The sequence below is a fragment of the Protopterus annectens genome, chromosome 12.part0, assembly GCF_019279795.1.
Source record: "Protopterus annectens isolate FY-2018-M chromosome 12.part0, PAN1.0, whole genome shotgun sequence".
In the NCBI taxonomy this organism is placed as follows: domain Eukaryota; kingdom Metazoa; phylum Chordata; order Ceratodontiformes; family Protopteridae; genus Protopterus; species Protopterus annectens.
The window spans coordinates 1,256,846,393-1,256,873,548 of record NC_056746.1 but is presented as its reverse complement, the minus strand read 5'-3'; the positions used below and the strand labels follow the sequence as shown (position 1 = coordinate 1,256,873,548).

General features: G+C 44.1%; 1 protein-coding gene across 4 annotated transcripts in view; it reads right to left on the bottom strand.

Moving 5' to 3' along the window:
* The window catches only part of ITCH (itchy E3 ubiquitin protein ligase), a 2,580,358-nt gene that overhangs the window by 1,684,927 nt on the left and 868,275 nt on the right, over positions 1–27,156 (bottom strand). For all 4 annotated transcript variants that reach the window (XM_044090275.1, XM_044090277.1, XM_044090278.1 and 1 more), the window contains exon 13: positions 25,520–25,648. In XM_044090275.1, the coding sequence (XP_043946210.1) occupies positions 25,520–25,648 (129 nt within the window). The remainder of the gene's footprint in view (positions 1–25,519; positions 25,649–27,156) is intronic.

Genomic DNA, 27,156 nt, shown 5'->3' with positions numbered 1-27,156 from the left:
GAGGTGACTTCTGGTAGCCACCTGGGTGAAGTAGAGAGGCAGGAAGCTCTGCTTTTCTGGGGATAGGAAGGCCATTAAAGTTTCTGTGTCTAGCACAGCTCCCAGGAAAACAATTTTCCTGGTAGGGTTTTGCTTTGATTTTTTTCTTGTTGATAGAGAATCCTAGGGAAGTTAAGAGTTTTTTTTTTTGACAAAGAGAAGATCCTGGAACAAGTTTTCTTTGCTGTTCACCTGAATGAGGCAGTCATGCAGGTAAGGGTAAATATGTATATTTCTGTCTGCAGAATGCTACAGCTGGGGTCAAGCATATGGTGGATACTCTGGGAGCAGTAGATAAGCCAAAGGGCAGTGCAGAGAACTGAAAGTGCAGACAGCCTGCTCTGAAGCACAGGAATGTTCTGCATGATTCCCGGATGGGAAAGTGGAGGTAGGCATCCTTTACGTCTAGTGTCAACAGCAAGTCATTTTGTGTGAGCATAGGCAGGAGCTGCTGCAAGATTAGCATTTTGAATCTGGGGACCACCAAGGACATGTTCAGTTTGGAGAGATCCAGGAAATGGGTGCCAAGTGCCCTCTTTTCTGGGAACAAGGAACAGTCTGGAGTAAAAACCTTTTCCTGTTTGATCCGGAGGGACAGGTTCTACTGCCCCCTGGGATATTAGTGTTTTGACCTGTTTTAATGCCTCTGCCCACTGGTTTGGGGTGAGGTCTGGGTACCCTCTTGGAATTGCGAGTAAGCTGACTGAGAATCTGTAGCCCTGACCAATGATTTTTAATACCCAATGGCCCTTGGTTATAGAGACCAGATTGTCATTGAAGAGGGTGAGCCTTCCTCCTAGTTTTAGATAAGTGAAAGGAGGGCAGAGGGGGAAGGGAAGTCATTGCGAGTGTTTACCATAGAAGCTTGGCTTAGAACTCCCTGCCTTAGAGGTGGAAGTGGTCCACTGTTTGCTTCTTTGTTGGCCCTGGGATAGGAGACTGGATGTCCTATCCCTGCTGGGCTTAGTTTGGCCCTGTCTGCTGGGTGCAGAGAAAGACCAGTTCTTAGAGGGGAAGTTTCTGCTGAATCTGGGCGGTTGAACTTGAAATAAATCTTACTGTTTGCATAGATTTTGCTTTGTCTTCCATCTTTTTAAGCACCTCTTCTGCTTTTTCCCCAAACAGGCGTTCCTTATCTAGGGGTGCCTCAATAAGTTTAGACTTGACATGATCAGAGAGGTTGTTCCTTCAGCCATGCATGTCTTCTAACAGATCTTGTCATTGCTGCCCTACTAGAGGCTTCTAGGGCATCATATCCACATTGTAATGAGTGCTTGGCCATTTGCCAAGCAGACTGCCAGCTCTTTTGAGCTAGCACTGTCAGGAAAGGTAGCAATCTTCTTTATTTGTTCCAAGGTGTGTTGTTGATATTTTAACATATGGAACTGACAACTGAGTGCTTGGATAGCCAAGGCTGCAGAGGTGTATACTTTCTTACCCCATCTGTCCAGACCTCTGGAGTCTTTGTCAGAAGGAAGAGGATTCTTGGCAGAACTAGTCTTGGCTCCTTCGGGTCCCTAAGTAATGACCTCAGGGTCTGCCGCAGGGTTCACAGGTATTTGTACCAGTCAGGTTTAGCTGGAGCAGGAGGTAGGGTATCAGGGGCTAAGCTGGATTCAAGGAAATCATCATCCACCACTTCTATAATAGGAGGGATGGCCAGGAGTCTGTGCTGGGGCAGGTCCAGAAACTCTCCAAGTCATTTCTTTGACTGTGGGTAGTCCTGAGATTCCCAATGAAAATGCTCCCTGAGGGAGTGGAGGGTTTCCCCGAAGGAAAGGTTCTCTGGAGTGGAGGCAGAGGGAATGGATTCCTCTGCATCTGAAACCTCAAACAGTTGAGGGCTGCTGTTCCTCTTCAAATGCAGAATAATCAGACTCCTGGTCTGTCAAAATTTCTGGAGAAGGAAGCCTTTTCCTTTTAGGGGTGGGGACTTAAGTATTTTGGATAAGGGAGATGAGGTCCTCCGCCATTTTAAGCATTTGAGTTTGGGGTGGGGGAGCAGTAGCAAGATGGTGGCTTGAAGCACATTTCCTAGGAGTGGCCTGGCTTCGAGGCCTGAGAGAATCCGGTCACTGAGAAATGGTAGTTGGAAGAGAAGATGTTTTTTGTCTGGAATTGGTAGTGTGAACAGTCTTCTTGGAAGCCGGTGCCAGAGTCACGGCTCCAGACCCAACTGAGGCAGAGACAGCCAAAGACTCAGATGAATTGGATTTCTGTGGCATACCAGACTCTGAAAGGGTCCCAGCAGAGGCCTGCATAGAAAGCAAGTCGGGCATCAGGGGCTGCAAAAGCGTCTCACCGAATTCCAGAGAACTGACGACTTGCTTAGCGGTAGTGTCGTCGGAAGGCTTAGCCTTATGTGGCCTGTCTCTATCTTTACGGTTTTTCATATCATCACCAGATTGTCGGTTGATGGACGATATATCAGAATTCTAAGACAGAAAACGAAAATAGTCTACAAAAAGAGCTGTACGGCAAATGGTTCTCACATTAAAGAGGGCACAGAACCGGCAACAAGGGACGTTGTGGTCTGGGCCTAAAGAAGTGATGCAGTAAGAATGAAAGTCATAGTGTGGGATCTGCTTTCCTCAGGCAAGACAATTGTTAACTTTTTCGGACATCGGTTAGAGAAAGAAAAAAGGGTCCCCAACGGGGTACTTAGCTTTAGACATTTTCTGCTGAAGTTTGACTTCTGGTAGCAACCGACCGGCACTCATGCAAACTGCTTCTGCTACGGGCTCCACGGCAAGAAAGACTGATGTAATGTCGTCTGCCTTACTTTATAGTACTGATGACCTGACGTCAGACTACAGGTAACAGCAGCTGGCGCACAAAAACATTGAATCTGGTATTTGGGCCAACCGAGGGCTACCACAGCAGGGATAACTCACAGGTGATGACTGCAACAGTGAAACATGAAGAACATCTAGTGCATCACACCCTCAGCTCTTCAAATGAACAGCAAAAAAGAAAAAAAAAATGGACTTCTGAAAATAACTTAAAGGATAACTTCTGCAATACCCAACCCATGCGCTGAGCCACCACCCCCACCCACCAGCTCTACAAGAGCAAAACAGATTTTTTTTTTTTAAATTATAGCAAACTGCTTGCTACATTACAGTTCAAACACTCGGAGCACAAAATTTCTCAGGTTTGACTGCAAATGCAATACCTGCGTTTAAACTCTGGTATTGCACTAGACAGAGATTGGGATCAGCCGATCAGGTTCCCGAACACACTGCTCCAAGGGCAGCTGCCCCTCTTGCCATACCCTAGCTACTCTTGTATTTAAGCATCCTTACATCTGCTGTATACTTTGAGTTACTTTTTTATTGTACATTTTACTTATGTTGGTGAACCACCAAAGCTGTTTTTTAGTGTGATTTGGAGCTCTGTTTGTAGGCCCATGATGATGTACCCAAGTGTGCCCATAAGTGTTAGGGGATAATATCACACTGCCATAGTTGCCACTGGTGTGAAAACTTGGTAGGCCCAAAACCCAAGTATGGAGAGAGTGCTTTCTATATGTTTAAACAAGATTTCAGTAATTATACGTACCTATAAAAGAGCATAAAGGTTCTGCCAACTCCAAATCCGAACTACAATTTCTAACCCAGACAGTACTTAACGCAGTCGAGGCTTGGTTCTTGAAACGTTGCCTCCTTTTGAACGCTAAAAAAAAACAAACTCTTGCTCTTCACACCTAACAGTAAGTCCCCCCCTATACATTTTTCTATCAAATCAAATAATGGCACTCTCATAACCCCGACTCTGCCACCAAACTGTTAGGAATCATAATTGACAATAATCTTACCTTTGATAACCATATAAATAACACTTAAAACCATAAATACATAATTGGGCTCCCTATATCGAGTAAAACCCTTCTTAACACCAACAGCCAGAACCACAATTGCCCACTTCCATCTAATCTCAACTCTACTTTTTGCTTCCCCCATTTATACTAACCTAAAGAAAAATAATTGCACTAAACTAGCCAACACCTATAACAATATTGCCAGATTTGCACTGGGAACCCATTTAGAACTCACCACTGCCTGAACCTACAGCAGCTAAACTGGCTCGAGCTAAAATACATTTTGATACTTTCCCAATTTACCATTGTCCACAGGACATTCTACCAACCTAACACACCGATACTTTCTAACCTTATTACCCCCTATACAAACCTCAATTCCTTACGCTCGTCCACCAAACTACTGGCTACCACAAGCAAGTCCAATAACTTGGCAGGTGACTCCTTATTTTCTAATACCGCTGGAAAATATTGGAACCTGTTACCATCAGATCTAGCTTTACTTCCCTCCTTTCCACTCTTTAAACAAAGGCTCAAGAAACATCTTAAAACACAATGGTTATGCCCCTGCTCTTACCCTGACTAATCTTCTGCTTTCTCTATTGCCTTATCTCCTTACTGCCTCCTTTCACTAATTAATAATGCTTACCCCTTGGGAAGTAATAACTGTCTTAAATTACTGTTATAACTAGGTGATGAATGTAATTGTGAATTTATTGTGAGCTACCTCACATAGCGTTATGTAAGAGTGTCTTATCCTTTTAGGTATTGTGGTTCATAAATAGTTCTCTTTAGCTAACGCTCTCTGATTTTAATAATTTCTATTATACTTGTGTATGAAAATCTTTTTATGTTGTGTTGCACAAATAGTACAAATTGTTTTTTATTTAGCAAATGCTCTCTGATTATCTAACATAATTCTCTTTTATATTTGTGCATGTTAATCTTTTTATATGTTACTGTTGGAGCTCTTCTCCCCGGGCCTCTGCTGAAAATAGAAATATATCCAGTTGGACTAGCCCGGTTAACAAATGTAAAATAAATAAATAAATATACAGACATGCATGCTATTCAAATGCACAAGAGCCTCAAAGTCGGGTATTTTGTTGTTGAGATTTCTGTCATTGAGTAGAGTTATAATGTGATCCTGTTTTGGATTTGATATGTCACTTTGGAATATCCAGCAGCTGGACACTGACTAAAAAAAACAATGCGGACAAACAAAGGCTTTAGCCAGTATGCTGAAGCCTTGTAAAGAAACATGCAGACCATCCTTGACAATGCAAGTAAAGCTGCCAAGCAACTCATACCATGCTAACACATACTCTATACTCCTGGAATACCACCAGTTATTTAGCCAATTATCTTACCTTTGTATCAAAGCATCATTCTTGAAGAATTTTATGACATGCATGGAGAGCTCCCAACATGTCTTTGCGTACTGCTCAGGGTTTTGTGCCAAGTCAAACCCAAATGGACCACTACCGCTGTCATCATCTTATTTGCCAAGTGAAAGGGCCATAAGGGCCCTTGAAATATAAGAGATCCTGATATCTGAAAGGAACTTAATACCACCCTGTCTTTGTTCAGCCTAGTGAGAGGAGAATCAGTGTGTCTGACTATAGTCATCAATCACTAAAACATTTATTTGTAGAGTAGCTCCATGTACTAGACCTGGGATGATTCACATCCTAACAATTTTTTGTTGGAAGTGGGCCAGAAGGTGATGAGCAGTTTGATTTTCATTCAGACCTAGTCTACATGGATCTAGAAGGCTTTGCCAAGGATTTTTCTACTGCCTCAGCTGGAGATTTTAATCTGGATTGGTGTAGAGTTCTGTGGTTGTATGCACTGCACCATAATCTGTATTTTTTGTGAGGTCTCCATGTTAGTTAAATGCTTGCTTTTCTCACAGAAAGGATGTGCTGTGCTAAGCTCATTACCTGTAAGCATCGGACGACTGCTACACTGCCTAAGGATACCCAAGCGCAAGAAGGCTGGCAGCAAAAGGAAAAAAGGTGGGTTGAAAGTCCATTTTACTCCAGGGATTAAGAGAATTTATTAGAATACATACAGTATATTATTCAGTGAAATGGGACAGCTACTGTGGAATAAATTAGTTGTGTAAATTGCATAAGCAGTATGCAAAGCTACTGCTAACTGGACAGTTAAAAGCTAATTTTGCCAATTCACAGGTAAGTATTAGGCCTGCTGCCCCTGCGGGCCACGTTAAGCCTAGCAGTTTTTCATTTGGTGCTCAAAATAATCTATCCCATTTGGTTATAGACTGACCTTGAGCAACTCATGGCCAGTAATTATACATTACCCCAGTGAGAATCACTGGATCATACCTTAGATAATCTGGGGGAACCATGCATGGGATAAGGCATTTAGGACCTGCCTCGGTTTATTCGTAGTACAGGGAGGCAGTTCAGGGTAAATTTTCTGTTTCTCATCCATAGATGCAAGATGTACTTGAATATGGACAAGGATGAACTTCGTTTTATGTGGATGGAATTTGGTTTTATATGGTTAGAGCGGCTACAGACAGTGTGACGTTAACATGCAAATCAGTTGTGCACAGTGCAGTTCACTGCACAACTGTGGGCAGTTATCCATACACCAGATATTGCCAACATTAATCAGTAGTGAATACATGGAGGTTAGGTGGTATACAGAAAAATGTTTCAGGACGTCTGTCAATACAGTGCACGGTTAAATGCAGCACAATGAGCAACTCTGCACAAATGCAGGTAATGCAAAGCAACACAGAAGAGCTATAAAAATTTAAACATCACTAACCAATTGCAAAACACTCTTCTAGGTTTTACAGAGGATTAGAAATGGCTAGGTTTGTTCTCTACTATCACCAGAATTAAAACAGTAGCACATCTTAACTAAATTAATCACCAAAAGTGCACAGTATATTTCTGTGCGTACATGCAGGTGGTGAGTGTGTGTGTGCTCACATGCATGCACGTGTGAGTTTGGGTGGCTGTCATACTTCCATACACCCCTAAACAAATGAGTAAAGTCTGTCAACTTTGGGTGAGAAGAATGACAACCCACAGAGATACCTCTTTAAACTTATGCCTGAATGTCACAAGATTAGGGGGAACAATAGACACCAGGGATTACTCTACATAATATGGCTGAAAGGCACTTCAACATAACATGGGCTGGGCAGGTTTGAAGGGAACTAAACACCAGGGAGAACACTCTTACATCTTGTGCTTTACCAGCGCAAACACATAGCAGGGATTAAAAGAGAATCACTAACCACCAGGATCAATGTTGAAGTCGTGGTCAGAGGAAACGCTAGACACACGGGATATTCGACATGGAGTGCCTTAAATGCACATACTTGGGGGGAGAGGGAGTGGTGCAAGGAGCTACACCAAGGATAAGTATCCGGCCTTAAAAGGCAGTAATAGGGATTCCAACCCTGTACTCTTTCAACTCCCACAGGGGACATGAGTTCTCTGTGTCATCACTTTTCACCACGGATGTCATATTAAAATAAATTAAAAAAAGTACAAAAGGGAGAAAAAGGGAGTGGAACCCTGCAGCATTGGCACATGAAACCACAGCATTAAACTGCTGTATTAACTTATAAGTTAGTGCATGATTTTTACATATTTAAGACATACAATGAGCATCTCAGGCATTAAGGAATACCTGCAGTAGTTTGTGAATTCCATAGGAGGAACAAAGTATGCAAAGCAAGCCTCATCAACCTCATAGTGCAAGACAAAGCCAAAAGTAATAATGAGAAAAATCATGGAGGTATTTTAAGTATTCCGCTCACAAATATAAGACACTAAGATAACAGCTTTTGCATAAGCATGCATCTACTGAAGGATATGAAGTGTGATACTCAAATGCCTGTTATTACGGCTCTTCTACTTCTCCTCTCTGTTCCTGACTTCCACTGTACTATCTCAAACTACCACCACTATCCACTCCTCCTGTTGTCTACAATTTGTAACTGATCAATATACTTAGTCCCACTATCTACTTTTCTACGTCTGTGCCTTCAATATGTTTATCTGTTAACTATATTGTATACAAATCTAGCTTTCTTTATTATCTCATATATTGCTATTCTTATTATATCATGCATTTACTGTAACATTCATCTCGATTATATTTCTACTGATGGAGCTTTTCTCCCAGGGCCTCCGCTGAAAAACGGTTTTGTCCCAGACAGACTATCTTGGTCAACAAACGTCAAATAAAATAAATATAAATAAGGATGGACTATTGTCCATGAATTAAAAGGGCAGGAGAAAAAGGAGACATCATGGACGTCCTGACAACAGGGACAGGTTTGCTGTATGTCTACGTGCATTTGTAAATAGAAACACATTTCCTGCCAGTCAAACCAATGGTGCAAATAACGAACGAACTTGTAGTTGTCCAAAATCAGTTTAATCCAACAATAACCACAGTAGTCAAACGCTTTTGTCCAACACACGCTGGACTTCTTCAGAACTAATAAAACAATTAAGAAAACAGCCATTTAAATACATTTCAACAACCAATAAAAGAAAAGCATTTAAATACAAGTAATTAGTTATTTAAACAACCCTATAAATAACTATGTATAAAACCAGGCATTTCTATTTTAAAAAACACATATAAATAACTTACAAAGAAAGTGCTCTATGCTTTAAAAATGGCATAATTTAAACATGTTCATTAATCCCAGGGGAATGGGATGCATTTAACCTTAGTTGTTCTATGTGCATTTGCTTTACTGTGTTTAGGTGTAGTAAATTGAGGAAGTGCCTAGTTATCGCAATGCATTCACCACTCTTAGCTGAAAAGCTGTTAATGTGTCCTTGAAATGAACATCTCCTTATCACAGAGGAAGGACCTTTATACTGCAGCCATTACCGAAAGCACTGCGACTCTAGGAATCCCCAGGAATTTGTATGATTCAGCATTTGTTTCCTACATTTGGCACATTTTTTTTTTTTTTTTTAAGTTTTACTGCTACCTATTCTGATAGCATTATCCAATTCCTATCTGTGGAAATTTATAAGACCCCTAAGACAAGCCATACAGGAACAAGACTTTACATGAAAGAGTGTTCTAGTACTTATTTACATCTGACTAGTGGGCACCCCAAAAATCTGAAGCAAAGTACGATTAAAAGTCAGACAGAAGAATACTTAACATCTGAAGTGAATATTAGGAGTCTGAAGAACATATTAGAGAGATACAGGATAAACTTGTTTGGTGGGGCTACCTCACTGATGCTGTGGTATAAGTGACTTCTGAAATTGTTAGTCAAAGGTAAACTTGAGCACCCCTAATGCTTTTCACTAAAGACAGTTCTGCACCACCTTTCTCATGTGCTAAACCTCACACTGCTCTTAACCACAACCCTAAACATTACCTTCCAAAAAAAAAAAAAAAAAACTTTCCCTAACAACCACTACATGGGCTGGATGGATGGACACACATGCACCATTACATATATCCCCTTAATTGTCATTCTAACACTAACCCATGAACACAAACACATTCCCACCCCAAATGCTAAAACTTAATATATCTGCAAGTGTTGACTAACATACACACTTACCATAACCAAAAGCACATCCCGTATATCACATACATATGCAACAAACCTCTAACTAGCATAGTCGTTAACTGTCAAACTGATCATTCAACCATCTTAACTGCTACCACACATGTATGTGCATGTGTGTGTGTGCATTTAGTGCACAGAGTGCAGTGATTACTTAAAAAAAAAAAAAAAAAACTGCAAAATTAAATCCTGGTTCAGCACTACAGTGTGACAACTGAACTTAACCCTTACAGGGTTGTTGCTTAACAATTAATCTGATGTTATCCATGTCACTATTCCTCATGCTTGGATATAGGATCAGACATCGGATCCAAGCCTGCAACTTATCAGACAGATCCTAGGCTCGAGCTCCTCCCACTGCCATAATCTCTTGCTGCCCTTGAACCCCTCGGATCTTGTTTGCCACTCTCCAGCTTCAGACGTGATTTCCTGGGCTAGTGTCTCCTTAAGGGATAAGTGCTTATTTTTTTCATGTTATCTGCTGTATTCCTCAGTATACTCATAGTTACCCAGTATCTTGGCTATTTTCCTTTAGTTTAAGCTTAGTACTGTTCCCCCACTCCCGTTGGCAGCTTTGTCGGTTAGCTTTTTGGCGCCAAAACTATCCTCGTCCAACCCAGAGAGTTTTGGACTTCCAGGCCCTGGGGCTCAGTGAGGAGGTGACAGGAATATTGAGCCCATTTTGTCTCTACCCTGTTTGAGTCCCTGACTGGTTCTACTCTTCCTCCCTCAGAGCGGACAGGATCCTGGGCCTGACCAGTCACCCCGTGGTCCTTGGGGGAGAGTTCCAGTCCCATTTTTTTCAGACCGGTCTCTGCCCCTCAGTGCTTTGGCTGTCAACAGCTCGGGGCCAGTACTGTCCAAGGGCCCAGAGGTGGTGGCATGCTCTGTTCCCTCTTCTCAGGTGGACTTGTCCACTGGGAATGGGGGAAAGGGCGTTGTCCAACCTTTCAGGTAGTAGTGAGGACTTTCTCCTCTGGCAGAGCGGTCTCACCTGCTGTCCAGGGTCCTTCCCAGCCCCCGAGAGCAGACAGTCCTCATCCTGCTCTTGGTCAGCCCTCTCACACCAGCCTTCAAGAGGGAGTTACCCACTTGGGGTTCCCTACTCTTCAGAGTCCTCCCCTGAGCCCCCTTGCAGGAGGTGTCTTGGAAGAGATTGTGCAAGAGGAGGCACTTGAACTCCCCTTTGGAGTCCCTCACCAAGAATATGGACCTCAATGAAGGGGTCAGGTCCCCCAGACCTCCGTCCGTCTCCTTTAGGAACATCTTGGAGAGCCTTAAATTGAAGGGCGGATGGTATTCCCAGCCTCTGACCTCTGACGAGTCTATTTCTGAAGGCGTTCAGGACGGGACGATCTACCACCTGGGTTTCTCCCCTTACTGGCGAACTGGTATATCTTATCACTAACAGGGCACGGAAGGAGCCAGTTACTGTGAAGTCAGTTCGAAAAAGAGCAAACAAGTTTCTCAGGGCTCCCAAAGATGGACTATTTTGGTCAAAAGGGGTACCATTCAATGCTATTGTGGTAGCTGCCACCACCAACAAGGAGTTGGTGGAGCACAGTATGTCTGCCCATCCCTCCAATTGACAATCATGGGTGATCGACAGACATGGAAAGCGGGTCTTCATCTCAGCTACCTTTGGTCTGCAGGAGCTTAACTACTTGGTGCACTTCAGCTGCCTCCAGAGGGATTTGGTCAATGAACTCACCACTTCCCTTTTTGAGTTGTTGCCTGCCGGAGACTTAAGCAAGGTGCCCCCCCCCCAAACTATCTACTCTTGTGCCCCTGTCAAACTTCTTGATGAGGCTCATTTCCAATGCTGTGGAAGGTGCCTCTCAAGTGGCCAGTACAGGCATCTATATTCACCGTCACACCTGGCTGCGCCTTTGCAGGTTTGCAGAGTCCTTTAAGGAGCCCTTCACCAATGCCCCCTTTGACGGATCCACACTCTCTGGTTCTTCAGTTAAAGAAACACTCAATCAGCAGGAAGTAAAGACCTTGTTGGCCGTGGGAATCAAGTTTGCTACACCTCAGTGGTCCCTTTCTAAGGCACAATGAGGGACTAGGAAATTAGAAGTTATGTACTCACCATAACGTTCCATCTGAGTAGGTACTTCATTTGTCTGCAACCTGTGGGTCTCTGATCCGACCGGCAGCTTTCCAAGCTTTGAAGATCCGAGCTCCTAGCTCCTCCCCTCTACCCATAATCCCCTGTCACCACCACACTACCTCAGATCGGTTTTGCTGTATCACCTGATAAACCTGTACAACAGGTTCAGTTATTCTCAAAGAATCATAAATGATCCTAGAAACCCGATACAGGTTAGGGGGATGGCAGGGGGGGATGGTTGCAGACAAATGAAGTACCTACTCAGATAGAACATTATGGTGAGTACATAACTTCTAAATCTGAAGTAGTTACTTCATTTGTTCTGCAACCTGTGGGACAGAGTCCCCAGCTACCTAAACAAAAAAAACTGGGTGGCCTATGGAAGAATATTCCGAAGCACCGCTGAGCCAAAGGACGCCCTGCTTCTAGATATCATGTCCAGCTTATAATGAGAAATAATCGTATGAGCAGAAGACCAGGTAGCTGCTGAACACATGTCGTCCAACGGCATCCTGGACCAGAAGGCTACAGAAGTTGCGATGGACCGTGTGGAATGTGCACAAATTTTAAATGGGGTTGTTTTGCCCGATGCCTTGTAAGCCTGAGAAATACATTGACAAATCCAATTAGCCAGTGTCACTTTGGCGATAGGTTTCCCCATGGATGGAGGAGCAAAGGACACGAACAGTTGTTCAGCCTTACGAACGTCTTTGGTCCTGTGCGGGTAAAAATGCAACTGTCTATGTACATCTAGTGTATGCAACATGTATTCTCCCTTATTTTGAAAATTCTTGAAAAACACTGGCAGATTGATAGTCTGATTGATATTTGCCACAGATGCCACTTTTGGTAAAAAAAGATGGGTCAGTCCTGAGAGACACTCTGTCATTGTGAAAAATAAGGTAGGAAGGTTTCATGCACAAAGCTTGGAGCTCTGAAACCCTTTTAGCAGAAGTTATGGCTACCAAGAATGCTGTTTTCCAGGACAGAAATTTAAGAGGTACAGAAGCTGCAGGTTCAAAAGGAGGTTTCGTTAAGGCTTGCAGAACAAAGGTCAAGTCCCAAGGGGGAGTCACAGATTTCACAGGTGGCTTGAGAAGGAAAACGCCACGCAAGAATGTCTTACACAATTTTGTAGATGCTAGGGATCCTAATGAGTCTCCCACATGAAAATGGGATATTGCTGCCAACTGTACTTTCACCGTTGATGCACTGGCCCCTTCTTGAAATATCATGGACAAAAAATCCAAGACTGTAGGAATCGGAACAGTAAAAGGGTTGAGACCCTGGCCGTTAGCCCAGATACAAAATAGTTTCCACTTGCTATTATAGATTTTCCTGGTGGACGGTTTATGAGCCGCTACCAGAATAGTTTTCACTGGTGACGAGATGCCGGGAGTCCTTGCCATTAGTGGAACTGGATCAACCAAGCCACGAGCTTGAGGTTTACCAGGTTCGGTGTTGGGTGCGAGATCAGATCTGGAATGGGATCCCGGATTAAAGAGGAGAAGAGACTGAGACCGCAGGTATGGAAACCAGATTTGACGAGCCAGAATGGCGCTATGAGGATAATTTTTGCTCCCCAACCGTGCGGCTTTCTGAATGAACTTCGCCATGAGCGGAAGCGGGGGATAAGCATAGAGTAGACCGGGAGGCCAAGCATGAATCAGAGCATCTCTGGGGCTCTCCCCTTCTGGGGGAAGGATTGTGAAGAACTCGCTGCATTTTGTGGTTTGGGGAGTAGCAAAGAGATCGCAGCGTGACCAACCCCACTTGTGGAAAATCTCCTTAGCAACTTTCGGATTGAGAGACCACTCGTAAGGACTGAGAATTACTCGACTCAATTTGTCCGCCAGGATGTTGGATCGTCCCGGAATGTGCGTTGCTATCAGAAAGTGATTGGTGGATATCGCCCATTCCCAAACTCTCATGGCTTCTCGACAAAGAGGGTAGGATCTGGTTCCCCCTTGTTTGTTTATATACCAGACCACTGACGTATTGTCTGTCTGTATTGCAATCATTCCTAGAGGTAGAAGGTCTTGGAGAGCCTGCAACGCTAGAAGCACCGCCCTCATCTCCAGAACATTTATGTGCAAGGCGGTCTCCGACAAGGTCCACGTACCTTGGACGTTTCTGCCCAAACAATGCCCCCCCCCCACCCCACCCTAGGCGAGAATCATCCGTGGTTAACGTGGCCTGGGGAGGGGGAAGCACAAAAGGTCTCCCTTGCCTGAGTTCTGGGGAGTGAAGCCACCAAAGGAGGGATTCCCTGCAAACCCTGCTCAGGGGAATGGGAGTATTCAATGGATGGTGTAACAGTGACCATTGAACTTGGAGTGTCCACTGTAATATACGCATCCTTAGGCGAGCATGGAGAGAGAGGCCGATAGCCGCTGCCATCGAGCCTAGTGCTCTCAGGACGAACTCCGCCGGCGGAGCTTTGGTGTGAAGAAGAGCCAAAACTTGGAGTGAGAGGCTGGACAGCCTATCCAAGGTCAAGAAGGCCCAAGAAGTTCGGGAATCTAGTCTGGCTCCTATGAAATCTAATGCTTGTACAGGATGAAGAAAAGACTTCGGTATGTTGACTGAAATGCCCAAACTGTCGGCAAGAGACAGAACATAGTCCCTCGCGATACAAAGTTGATGCCTGTTGGTTGCTGTGAGGAGCCAGTCGTCTAGGTACGGAAAGACCCTTATGCCCTGAAGCCTCAGGTGGGCCACAACCACTGCCATGACTTTGGTGAACACCCTGGGGGCTGAGGTGAGTCCTAACGGAAGGACCCTGAACTGGTAATGACTGGCCCCTAGCCGGAAGCGGAGGAACCTCCTGGACCATCTGTCCATTAGAATGTGGCAGTACGCGTCCTTGAGGTTTATCCAGCACATCCAGTCATTCTCCTGCATTAAGGGGAGAATAGATTGTAGAATGACCATCCGGAACTTTTCTTTGGGGACAAACATGTTCAGGGCGGACAAGTCTAGAATGGGCCTGAGGTCCCCCGTCTTTTTTGGCACCAAAAAGAACCTTGAGTAGTAGCCCGATCCGGATTGGTCTGGGGGGACCAGGTGGATGGCCCTTTTTTCTAACAAATTTGAAATCTCTACGGTCGCCTCCTCTCTTTGATTGGGTGGAACATCGGGGAGGCGACCACCTGAGGGAGGACGAAATAGGAAGGGAATTTTGTAGCCTCTGAATATAATTCAGAGCACCCATCAATCGTTCGTGATGGACTCCCACATTGACAGGTGTTTCGTTAAACGCCCCCCGACTGCCTCCAGAGCTTGACAGTCGGGTAAGCCCTCAGGGCTGCTGCGCGGGTCTCTCGGAGAAAGGCTCCCTAGACCCGAAGTTACGCGGTCCCCCTCTGCCTCTGGGCCGGCGTCCACCCTGCCCCCCTCTGCCTCTGGAGGGCGCGGAGTATGAAGCTGGATAGGATTTCTGAGACTTACGGAACCACAGCTTCTTTTGCCCCCTCTGATTCCTTGAAAAGGAACGTTGGGGGCTCGAGAAGCGGACTCAGACGGCAGACAGCGTCTTCCCGTCCTTCTCGCTTTGGACTACTGTATCGCATACAGTCTTGCCAAAAAGCGAAGAGCCGTCAAAGGGTGCGTTCGCGAAGGACGTCTTGAAAGGTTCCGCGAAATTACAAAGGTGGAGCCAGGCGTGGCGTCGCAAGACAACACCTGCCCCGCTGGCCCTTCTGGCTCCCTCCGTAGCATAAGACAGTAGCCGCATGGACGTATTTGAGATGGACTTGAGAGTGGCCATACAAGTCGAGAACACGGTTTTGTCCTCGACCGACATGGACTCTGGTGGAGCTGCAGTGTATTCCTTGATCAAATCCAGTTGCAGCCTGATGACATGCACCATATAATTCAGCGCCCTCACAGAGAAGGTTGCTGAAGCAAAGGTCCGCTTCCCTATACGGTCCAGCGCCCGGGACTCCTTGTCCGGCGGGTGGACCGTGGAGCTCTCCTGGGAGAGTTCTCTCTTAGTGGCAGCAGCCACCAACATGGCATCAACTGGAGACCCTTCAGCCCAAGCCTGTCTAACTGAAGGGGGGCTAAATATTTTATCCGGCTGGCGTGGGTTAGGCTCCACAGTGTCGGGCTCCTTCCAAGCCCTGGTAGTCTGGAGATCTACCAGGAGATCTGCCAGTGGGGACACCCAGGAGGTAGATGGGCCCGCTTCAAACGCCTCCAGAAATATGGACTCATCAGAGGAAGGTTTTTGGGCAGACCACCCCCCCCCCAATACGCAACATTTCCATGGCGTCTCCAAAGGAGACATCCTCGGGGGGTGACCTTGGGGAACCTTCCCTTTCCTCTAAGTCCGTATCTGTGGTGACAGACTCGGGGAAGAGTCCATGTGCCTCCTTTTACACATCAGTTTACGAGGCACCTCTTCTGTGGGACTATCAGAAGAGGGCTCGTCAACGGCCTCTTGTTCCTCCGAGGGAACCAACTGGAGGGTCTGAGCAGGCTGTCCCAATGGAAGGATGATGGAAGGTAGACCCGTATGCAGTGAGGGAGCGGAAGGATCCAAAGCCCGGGTCGGGGACCCGGAAGACCTCGATAGTACCCTCTCCACTACCTCGAACGCCGAGGGAGAACTACTCTCTTCCGGCCCAGAGAGCAGTCTCCTCGGCTCCGAGATAGGGATCTGGGTCGGAGTCGAAGCAGTCAGATCCGAGAGGGAGGTGCTCTCCGACATAGGAAGTGCCGAAGAGGCACCCACTCCCACGGATCCGACGCCCGGCCCACGGCCCAGAGAACTCGGATCCGAGATACTCGAGGGTATGGTCGGCGTCGAGAAGGCTTGGGCCACCGGCGCCGACAAAACCCCGGCTCCGAAAGGGCCTGGATCTGAAGACTCCAAAACCCGGATCCGGGTTGAAGGAGAAATCGGGGCAAATATTGAAGCTGCACTCCCCCCCCCCCCCTGTGGGGGGGAGGTAAGAGCACCCCCATCTGCATTTTGGTCTGCAGAAACCGACGCATCATCCTGTCCATATTGGCGTCAGAGAGAGACCTAGTAGATCTAGAGGAGGTCGTAGAGGTGGGCCTGGAAGGCCACCTCGACGACCTTGAGGGTGATCGGAGCTCCTCCTCCGGCGAGAAGGAAGGAGATCAGAGCCGAGAAGGAGAATGTCCGGACACCCTCGGGGGCGATTTAGCAGTCTTCGATGGCGGAGCTGAGGGATGTGGCTCGGCTCGCCTCTTATGTCGGTGCTTCTCCCGGTGCTTTTCCCTAGAAGAAGACTGAACTTCCCTCGTACTCAAGGCAGCAGTGGGAGGTTGAGTCCCAGCCTGAGTCGAGGGAGTCAAGGGTGCCGAAGCTACCTGGGTAGCCTGCACCTTAGAGGAAGAGGAGGAAGAGGCCTCCTCCGGGGGAAGCAATCCCGCCAGAATAAGCCTGTTCCGCCTGTCCCTCACAGCCCGGGGGTTGAAGGCTGCGCAAACCTGGCAGTCTGAAGACAAATAGGCAACCCCCAGGCATATAACGCACTGAGTGTGGCCATCAGCTGGGGAAAGCTCATGGCCACACCCAGTGCACTTAGAAAAAAAAAGCCTTATGGCCTTCGGCCATTTTTCCAACACGCGCACTCACACGCCCAAACACCTAGGGGAGGGATAACTAAACCAAAGCGCCAATCCCAAAAATAAAAAGGGAAGAGAAACACTCTCAACACATACACTTTTAAATTGTCGAAAATTTAAGAAAAAAAATCACTTCCTTGCTACTAAAGCTCAGGAGCTCTTCTCAAGTTGCCTGTGATCAAGCCGCGGCAAAAACGATCTGAGGTAGTGTGGTGGTGACAGGGGATTATGGGTAGAGGGGAGGAGCTAGGAGCTCGGATCTTGAAGCTTGGAAAGCTGCCGGTCAGATCCGAGGTCGGATCAGAGACCCACAGGTTGCAGAACAAATGAAGTAACTACTTCAGATTTATGGTTTCGGAAGTCACAGTCTTCCTATCAGGACCCTCTTCTACAGGTCGGGGGAGAGGGTTCAATGGCAGACACTAATGCAGAGGGTGTACACAAAATCAGGGCTCCAGGCAACCCTTCTCTGAGAAACCCTCTCAGCGCTCCTGATGCCTGTCTGTCCTGCCTTGGAGGCAGTCAGAGGTTGTTTGTCACTGAACCCTTTGGCCTGGGCACTGGGTGCTAAACATTATTTCCATATTTCATTCCCTTTTCTCAGCCCCTCCCTCCATTCAGGGGGCACCTCCCCCCCGATATGCCATCCCATCAGGAGGGAGTTAGCTCAACAAGTGCTCAGACTTCTTCAGAAAAGAGCGATCTAAGAGGTCCCACCAGGGCAATGAGAATCTGGAACTTGCTCTCGCTTTTTTTTGGTGCCAAAAAAGATGGGGGATCTATGTTCAATTCTAGACCCAAGCGAGTTAAATCTCGCTGTCAAGAAGTCAAAGTTCCGGATGGTCACTGTCCAGTTCATCATGCCTCGTCTGCACAAGGACGACTGGATGTGCTCTGTGGATCTCCAGGATGAGTACCATCATATAAAAATAGACAGGTGCTCCGGGAGACATCTCCACTTTTGCATAGCAGCCAATCATTACCAGTTTAGGACCCTGCTCTTTGGCCTCACCACAGCCCCCCGTGTATTCACCAGGTGCATGGAAGTAGTGGCAGCTCATCAGAGACTGCAGGGATTCCAGTTGTTTTCTTACCTCAATGATTGGCTCCTCACAGCTCCTGCCAAGCATCGACTGGTCACAGCCTTTCAATACAAGTTTTGCCTGTTCGACCAGTTAGGAATCATTGAATCTACCCAAATTGAACTTGATGCCATCTCAAAATTTGGAGTTTAATGCCAATCAGCTGAACACTGTTAGAGATTGTAGCATTACCTCTCAGGCATGTTTGTCTAATCAGATCTCATGTTCAGTACCTCATAGATCGGTCTTGCCCTCAGAGGTCCGCTTCATTCTCAAGGCCTTAGGGTTCATGGTGGAGGCAATCTGGTGCCATTAGCCAGGCTCTACACGAGGATTCTGTAGTGGACTCTGGCAGTCCAGTGGTCCTCTCGGTCTCATCCAATGATGGCTTCTATCAGACTCACCCCTGTGTGCAGGCATCATCTTCTTTGGTGGATTCAGTCTCCCGATCTCATGGGTAGATCATTTTCTCTCTTCCTACAGGACCATGGATGCTTCCCTGATGGGGTGGGAGGGGGGCATTTCCAGAGAAAACCGTCCAATGTACATAATCCCCTGCAGAGACCAAACTGCACATAAATGTACTGGAGATGAGAGCAATTCTTCTCATGTTGCAAGCCTTTCAGGACTGCATCTCTCTGGGTACCACTGCAGTTCACATGGACAATATGGCAGCTGTGTGGCACAACAAACGAGGGGCACGTTATCTGCTTACTCACGAAGCCTTGAGGGTTTGGGAATGGGCGATGTTCTTGGGGCACTTTCTTCTTGCAATGCACATTCCCGGGGAGTCTAACGTGTTAGCAGACTCAGCAGGGCCACTCTGAGCCCTCACAAGTGGTCCCTGAATCCCTCAGTGGCAAGATAGATTTTTCTTCATTGGAGTCATCTGAGCTCACATTCAAAAATGCAGCCAGTACTCAGCCCTGATTCCCCCCAGCCAGGGAGTCCCACAGGGATGCTCTAGTTCACGACTGGCCTCCGGGTCTCCTTTATGCCCTCCTTCCTATACTATCTCTCACTCCCAGGATGCTTTAGAAAGCTCAATGCCTCAGGGCCACCTTGATCCTCATCACTTCCTTTTTGCCTTGGCAGGTGTGGTTCCCTTTCCTATGGTCTCACCTGAGGTACCACCCTTGGGTACTAGGATCCAGCTCTGGATTTGATTTCTCATCCTTCTGATCCCAAACCTTCAGACTCGTCTGATCACGTGGTTTGCCCACTACCTGTAGTTAACTAGCCCAGGTTTGCATCACCCGTTAGAGACATTCTAACCTTCTCAAGAAGACCATCTGAGAAAGTCTATCTGTAAACTCCTACAAAAAAACTCAAACCCTGTACCCCTTCTCCTGGCTGAATACCTTCAAATAGCAGCCAAAGTCATTGCATATCCTATATCCATCCTTACAAATCGAACAATCATAAAAGGAAACATCCCATCCATTTGGAAAGTCTCCCATATCATCCCCTTACATAAAGGTGGTAATTCCGCTGATCTCTCTAATTTTAGACCTATTGTTTACTTTCCCCTCTGGCCAAAATAATGGAAAAATGTATTCACTATCAACTACTTCAACATCTGCTCCATAATAATTTACTAACCAATAGCCAGCATGGCTTCAGGCCCTTTCATAGTACAACTACTGCCCTACTAACCTTCACAGAATATCAACAGAAATCAAAATAATAACTATCTTTCTTCTGCACTACTCATTGACTTATCCAAAGTCTTTGATATGGTGAACCACAAATTACTGATCAATGTACTAAAAGCCCAATCTCTTGACCCACAAGCAATAAACTGGTTTACATCCTATCTTGAAAATAGACAACAAGCAGTGCTCTGGGACAATACTCTCTCTACACCTCTACCCGTAAACAATGGAGTCCCTCAAGGGTCTATTCTAGGCCCTCTTCTTTTCTCAATTTTTATTAATGATCTCAACACTGTATTTCCTAAAGCCACCTGTATACAATATGCCGATGACTCAACCTTGATATGTACTGCTAAATCAGCAACCTCTCTTCAAACTCTCACTCAAACAGTATTTAACACGGTTGAAAATTGGTTTACCCATCACTGCCTTCTCCTAAATCCCAAAAAAAAACTTCTACTTTTTGCTGCTACCCTAAAGTCACTAGAGATAGAACTCATAATTACCTCTAATAATGGAACTACTATTTCCCCTGATACTACTACACGTCTCCTGGGCATTACCATAGATAAACTCAACTTTGATGACCATATCAACAATACTATTCAATCTGTTAATAAAAAACTAGGCACCCTGTATAGAGTCCAACCCTTCCTTACTCCACAAGCTAGAACCTTCATTGCCCAGACTCACCTCGCTTCAACCCTATTCTATGCCTCTGCTATATACACCAATCTATCAAGGCACAATCTAAGCAAGCTTGAAACCAATTATAACATAGCCAGATTTGCCACAGGCACTCCTTTCAGAACCCATCACTGTCTTAACCTCAAACAACTTGGATGGTCAGAACTTCAAAACCATCTTCTGTATAATCAACTAGTAATCATACAAAAGATTCTCTACCACCCAAATACCCCTATCCTTACTAACCTGATCTCCCCTTATAAAAATCTGGAAACACTTCACTCAGCTAATAAGTTACTCATTTCCAACATTAAATCTTACAAAGCAGGCGACTCACTCTTTACTAATGTGGTGGGCAAAATCTGGAACCAGCTCCCTAGAACACCCACATCCCTCTCATCTACATCTCTCTTCAAAAAAAAACCTTAAGGACCATCTGAAAATTCTCGGGCTTTGTCCCTGCTCTAAACCAGACTGAATCCTACTTCCTCTCCTTATCTCTTTCATCTTGCTTTCAACCCTTATTTCTGTTCCATGTACCCTCTACATCAAATTTTCTATGCAAACCAATCATATACTAGCCAGGGTATTATTTTTTTCCTATTTTATTCTTCCATAACCTTCTTATGCCTCCATCGCTCTTTCTTAGGCCTAAATATTATCATCTTCTGACCTTGTGTGCATCTAAAATTGCTATATTTTAAACCATGTTTTGAGTCTCTACCTCTAGACTTGATTTGAAGTCCAAACAATGAAATTTATGTATAGTATTGTTTAAGTTTTGTATTATTTCTTTTTACCTGCTTGGAGCTTATCTCCCTGGGCCTCTACTGAAAATGGACATGTATCCAGCTAGACTAGCCCAGTCAACAAATGTAAAATAAAATAAATAAAAAAGTCTATGCTAGTAAATGGAAAAGGTTTTCTGTTTGCGCCAAACAGCATAGTCTGGATCCTTTTTTTGGCTCCCATTCCAGACATCTTAATCTTACAGTCACTCTTTCAGGATGGAGCTAGTTTCTCCACTATCAAGCTGCAGTTGGTGGCTATCTCTATTTTCCAAGTATACAACGGAACCTAACTTTTCTTCTCCCCTTTGTAAAGTCTTTTTGAAAGGCATTTGCCTGCTTAGGTCTCCAAAGACCCCCCCCCCCCGGGACCTTTCCTTTGTGCTGCAATCTCTTGCACAGAGTCCCTTTGAGCCTGCTGTTGCTTGTGATATGAAGATTTTATCTTGGAAGACCACCTTTCTGGTACCTATAACATCGGTGAGACGAGCTCCAGTCTGTTTCTATTAAGCCTCCATAAGTGGTGTTCCATAAAGACAGAGTGGCTTTTCAGATCAACCCTACCTTCACGCCCAAGGTAGCTACAGATGAAAATTTGTATCAGTCCTTTCAGTTGCCAGTGTTCTTCCCAAACTTCTACAATAAAGGCAAATATCTGCTGCACACACTTAACATTCATTGACAACTACGCTTTTACTTGGACAGAACCAAGAGCTTCCGCAGATCTGACCAGCGGTTTGTGGCCTTTTCTATTAACAAAGGATCAGGCAGTATTCTTAGACTACTATGTCTCAATGGATCTTGAACTGTATTTCCATGGTTTACTCCTCCAAAGTTTTGTCATTACAGGTACCAATTACAGATCATTCCTCTAGACCTGCTGCTACATCAGCTGCCTACTTCGCTCACCATTCCATAGAGGACATTTATGCGGTGGCCACCTGAACTTATCCTCATACTTTTGTTACTCATTATAAGCTTGACGGTCTCCAGGAACAGGCCTTCTTTTGGCTCCACAGTTCTTTGGCATGTCCTTCCTTGAGGTCCACCCACGGTTTTATGCTAGCTAGGGACTCTGATCCAAATGTGAAGAATAGTGACATGGATATCATCAGATAGAGTTATAAACTTACCTTAACTTGGCATCTGTGTTATCCTATGTCACTATTCATCATAACCCCTCCCTCCTTCCTCCCATCTTGTGTGACCTAGAAGTGAAGATGTCCATTCTGGTGGTTAAGGTCTACCTTAGCTGTTTTCTAGCTCTACAGCAAACTCGATCTGAGGGGTTAGAGGGCAGCAAGGGATTATGGGAGTGGGAGGAGCTGAAGCCTAGGATTTGTCTGATAAGTTGCCAGCTCGAATCTGATGTCACATCCTATATCCAAGCATGATGAACAGTGACATAGCATAAATTTGCATCTGCGTTATCCTAAGTAAATAACACTTTTTAAGCACCCTTCTACACACCATTAACAGAGTCTGCACTAACGCATGCAGTGATGACGAGTAAACAGCAAAATCAGCAAATATAAAATGGCTTTTGTTTCATCTCCTGTTTCTGTCTGCTAAAGTACACACAGCATTTTGAATTAAACAGCTTCCCTTAGACAGGGAATACACAAGCATATCAACCACCACCCCACTGCTTTACAGGTTTTCAAAGCAATCATGATGCAATGCATTTTTGTTTAGTCTGATTTTTCACTAACTAGTACATGGAGCAGATAAATCTCCAAGCTCTACAAAGAATTAAGATCAGATCTCAGACTGCAAAGAACTATTATCAGTTCTTGACACAGATGCCAAAATTCACTTCACGAGCTTCGTTCTTGAGATGAATTTCTTAGCATGTGTCTCAAACACAATATATACATTACAGTCGGCTACCCAACCATAATTCTCTATATTATACATACAGATGCATGTATTTAATACACATACACAAGTGTGCAAAGGACAGTAAGTAGGAACTCGTACTGCACTGGTGCTTGTCAATTTATGTGACAGTCCAAGCTTTAAAGATGCAAGAAGGCAGCTGGTCTTAACAGCATAAAGTAAAACGTTCACAAATGTCTCAGTAAAGAGACTTTTCCAAATTAACTTAATATTGTAGAACTAGAGATAATATTATAGAACTAGAAATAAGAGTTAGCACTGGCTTCACAGGATTTCTTCCACCACTAATTGAGATCAGCATCTTCCAGTGCAATCATCATCATCATCTTCTTCTTTCGGCTTTTCCTGGTTAGGGGTCGCCACAACGGATCACCTGTCCGTTCATAACTGGCAGCAGAGTTTTACGGTGTCTAGTTCCCAGCCTGGTGCCCAACCTTCCACAGAAGACACACACGCACTCGCACCTAGGGCCAGTTTAGAGTGCCCAATCCACCTACAGCATGTCTTTGGGATGTTGGAGGAAACCGGAGCACCCGGAGGAACCCCAAGCGGCCACAGGGAGGACATGCAGACTCCGCACAGGAGGCACCCCAGCCGAGGATCGAACAGGAGAACCTCTTGCTGTGAGGTGGCAACGCTAACCACTGTAGCAGCCCTATCTTTCAGTGCAATCATACCAATAGTAAATGAAAGTTGTCCAATATTATTTGGCATGCAAACAATATTTTCCAAGAAAGAACAATCACGTCCCGACTCTACAGTAATGCTACCACCAATGGCACAAATCTAGCACATGAATGACATGATTAATGTTTACATTTAAAATAGGCCAATGAAATATTACTAAGGTGGCCAACAGCTTGAACAGCAAATGTTCAAAAGGTGGACACCAACAAGTCAAAAATAACCCGGTTTAGCAACTACTTATACATAAACACCGATCAAAGGCTTTTCATATCAAATGAAGTGTTTCACTTGATTATGCAAATAGATACAAACATGCACAAAGAAAATACAAAATAAATCCCATTATACAGACAGCTGGCTTTAGGGAAGAATTCCATACAGTAACGTATCTGGATCTATAATGACCAGTAACCAAAATACTTGATTCTCTCTCCATATGTTTTGTAAGTCTAAAGTAGATGTACAGCGTCACAGGAAGATGGAGCACAGCTTGCATTCTATCTAAGAAGGCAATCGATCTGCACAGTTCAAAAATAAGGCAGAAAATAAAAGTAGTTAAGTTTTTCCTCACTTTACCTAAATAATTACAGACAGAATTCTTTGTTTTCCTCAAATCTCAATTGTACTTTTCCCATTTCTACAGTTTAACTCTGGAGGAGGAGGAAATCTGTAAAGTAAGGCATTCTTTGAGCTCTTAGGTATTGCAAATGTATGCTGATTGGAGACGCAGATTTAGCTTCAGTAACTAACATTCCTGTTGCGACACCACTGTTAGGAATGTTGCTCAGTACACTTTACTTGTTTGGCATGCCATACAACACCCACAGTATTTATGAAAAAATATTGGCATTTAATTCAGCTTAACATATTATGCTTTCTTTTAATGAAAGACAAATGCAAACTCTGCTTAGTCTGTCACAGTTAACCTCTGAAAATAATTAGATTTGCTGTGGCATAGTACTACTTCTACACATTGTTTGTATATAGATATGCACAAACATATCCACTTTATCATATTCAGATTTCTGGAGAAGTCAGGACCTATTCCAGCGAGCAAGAAGTTCAAAGCAGCATGCCAGAGTTGGATGGGACATCAATCTACCTTAGGAGGCGCACACACAATTTATAGATAGAAACATCAATTCAATTATTACTAGCATATCTCTAGGATGTGAAATTTCTTGATACATGTCAAGAACCAAAGTTGTAATCCTTATTCTGGTGGACTGGTGGATAGCTGTTGATTCCTAGGAATTTTGATTCAATAAACAAAGCTGCTCATATTCCTGATAGCATGCTATGTGATCATCAAGGAATCCCTTGCTGAAAAGTTTAGACGAGAACATTTACTTGCATAAACAAAAAGCTGTGAAATTTACTAGACTGTTTGCAGTTCGGTGCAGTGATACAGACACCAACCAGAATGCCACTATAAACTTTAAACTCACGATTACCACAAATTAGTGAAAGCATATCCCAATATATGGTTAAATAAACGTGTTTTACATATAAAACCATCTTTACATCATTTAATATTTATAAAACTTACAAAGCTGATTTTCCAGTGCGGGGGTCTATGTAAGTTGTAGTTCTTCTGTTATGATCAACAAAATATGGTACACCGTCCACTGTAAACCTCATCTCCCATCCTTCTGGTAGAGGTTTTTCACTCAAATGCCTGAAAGAAAATTCACTTTTAATAAGTATGACTAACAATTCTGACATTTTCTTCCTAATTTACATAGCTGTTTCTAAGTGAAGAATTTGCTTTACTACTTAATTACCTTAATCAGGCTCATGTATCATATCAGTCATTAAAGAATTAGTATAAAACATACAGTTGGCCTAACTCTTAATGAAATGAAGTGTTCATTAATTTATTTTTTTTTTAATTTATGTAATGAGCTAAGTAACAGCGTATATTTACTCTGCTCTATATCACACTTGCTCTAATGAAGTCCTACTCTTACTACTGTCAATACTAAAGAACAGAACTTTTTTGGGAATTCATAAAATGATCAAGTCATTTGTCTCAGTAATGTCACTTCTAAATGTCTTAAAAGAATTAATGACTTTTCTCAGCAATCTACAACCAAATGAACAAAGGTTTGGAGAATTCAAACAGTGGTGACTGGGTGATGTTCTTTGCCTTGAAGCTCACAAAATAACTAGCAAAGTGAAATCATATTTAATTACTGGCCTAATCAATGTTTTGTACACAGGTAAAAGATGCCATGGACATTTTATATAATACATATTTTAACTAAATTCAATATTAAATAAGCCTTTCTACACAGTTGAACATGGTCCACCAGAACATGATTCACGGGAAAAGATTATGCCAAGATCCTCGCAGTGACCTGCAGAAGGGAGCAAGTTCTCAATCGTAAGGGGAAATTCATTATTACCATAGCAAAAAAGTGTGTAAATGCACATATGCTGAAAATTAATTCAAGGTTAATATCTGCCCACTTGACCATTTTGTCAAAACATGGCAGTAAGGTCCTCTGATCCTGTAAACCAGTTACATGACAAACTATTTCTGCTGTCACTGCAAAACAATACTACTGGCTGGGATCATAGTCAAACATGTGATAAAGGATCCTAGAACTGATACCTTGTGTGTAACATGATACCAAATCATGAAAAAATTATGTAACCATTCTAACCCTAAAGGATCTTTCCATAAGCCATAACAATATATTTATATTCCTCTTGATGAATTGCTTAAGCAGCACATAGTTCTTGGAGTTGAGGAAAACAAAATGTAAACAGCCAAGCTCCTAGATTTTTTTTGCAATAAAGGAGGGTAATACAATGCACATCTGTGTCACATGATGGTCAAGTTATGTCTGCCAGCAAAAAAGATAAAATAGCTGCATTTTTCTCTGACTTCAAGTATCTCTGCCGTCTACAATCTCTTACTAGACAGCAGGATTACAAAAGCATTAAAAAGTAACAAAGAATTCTCAAAAGAATTTGTAAACCATAAATAAAAAAAAAAAACTCCTGCAAAGTATAAGCAGAAAAAGCAGACTATGAACGACTGCCATCCTAACACTAGTTCAGCAATGTGACTACAGACACAGAACACTTTGGTAGGTTGGCAAAAAGCTGTATCTTGTCAAAGTCTTGCAAAGACGTGACAATCACCTGGCAACCTAGATAGTGAGAAGTAAGTGATCA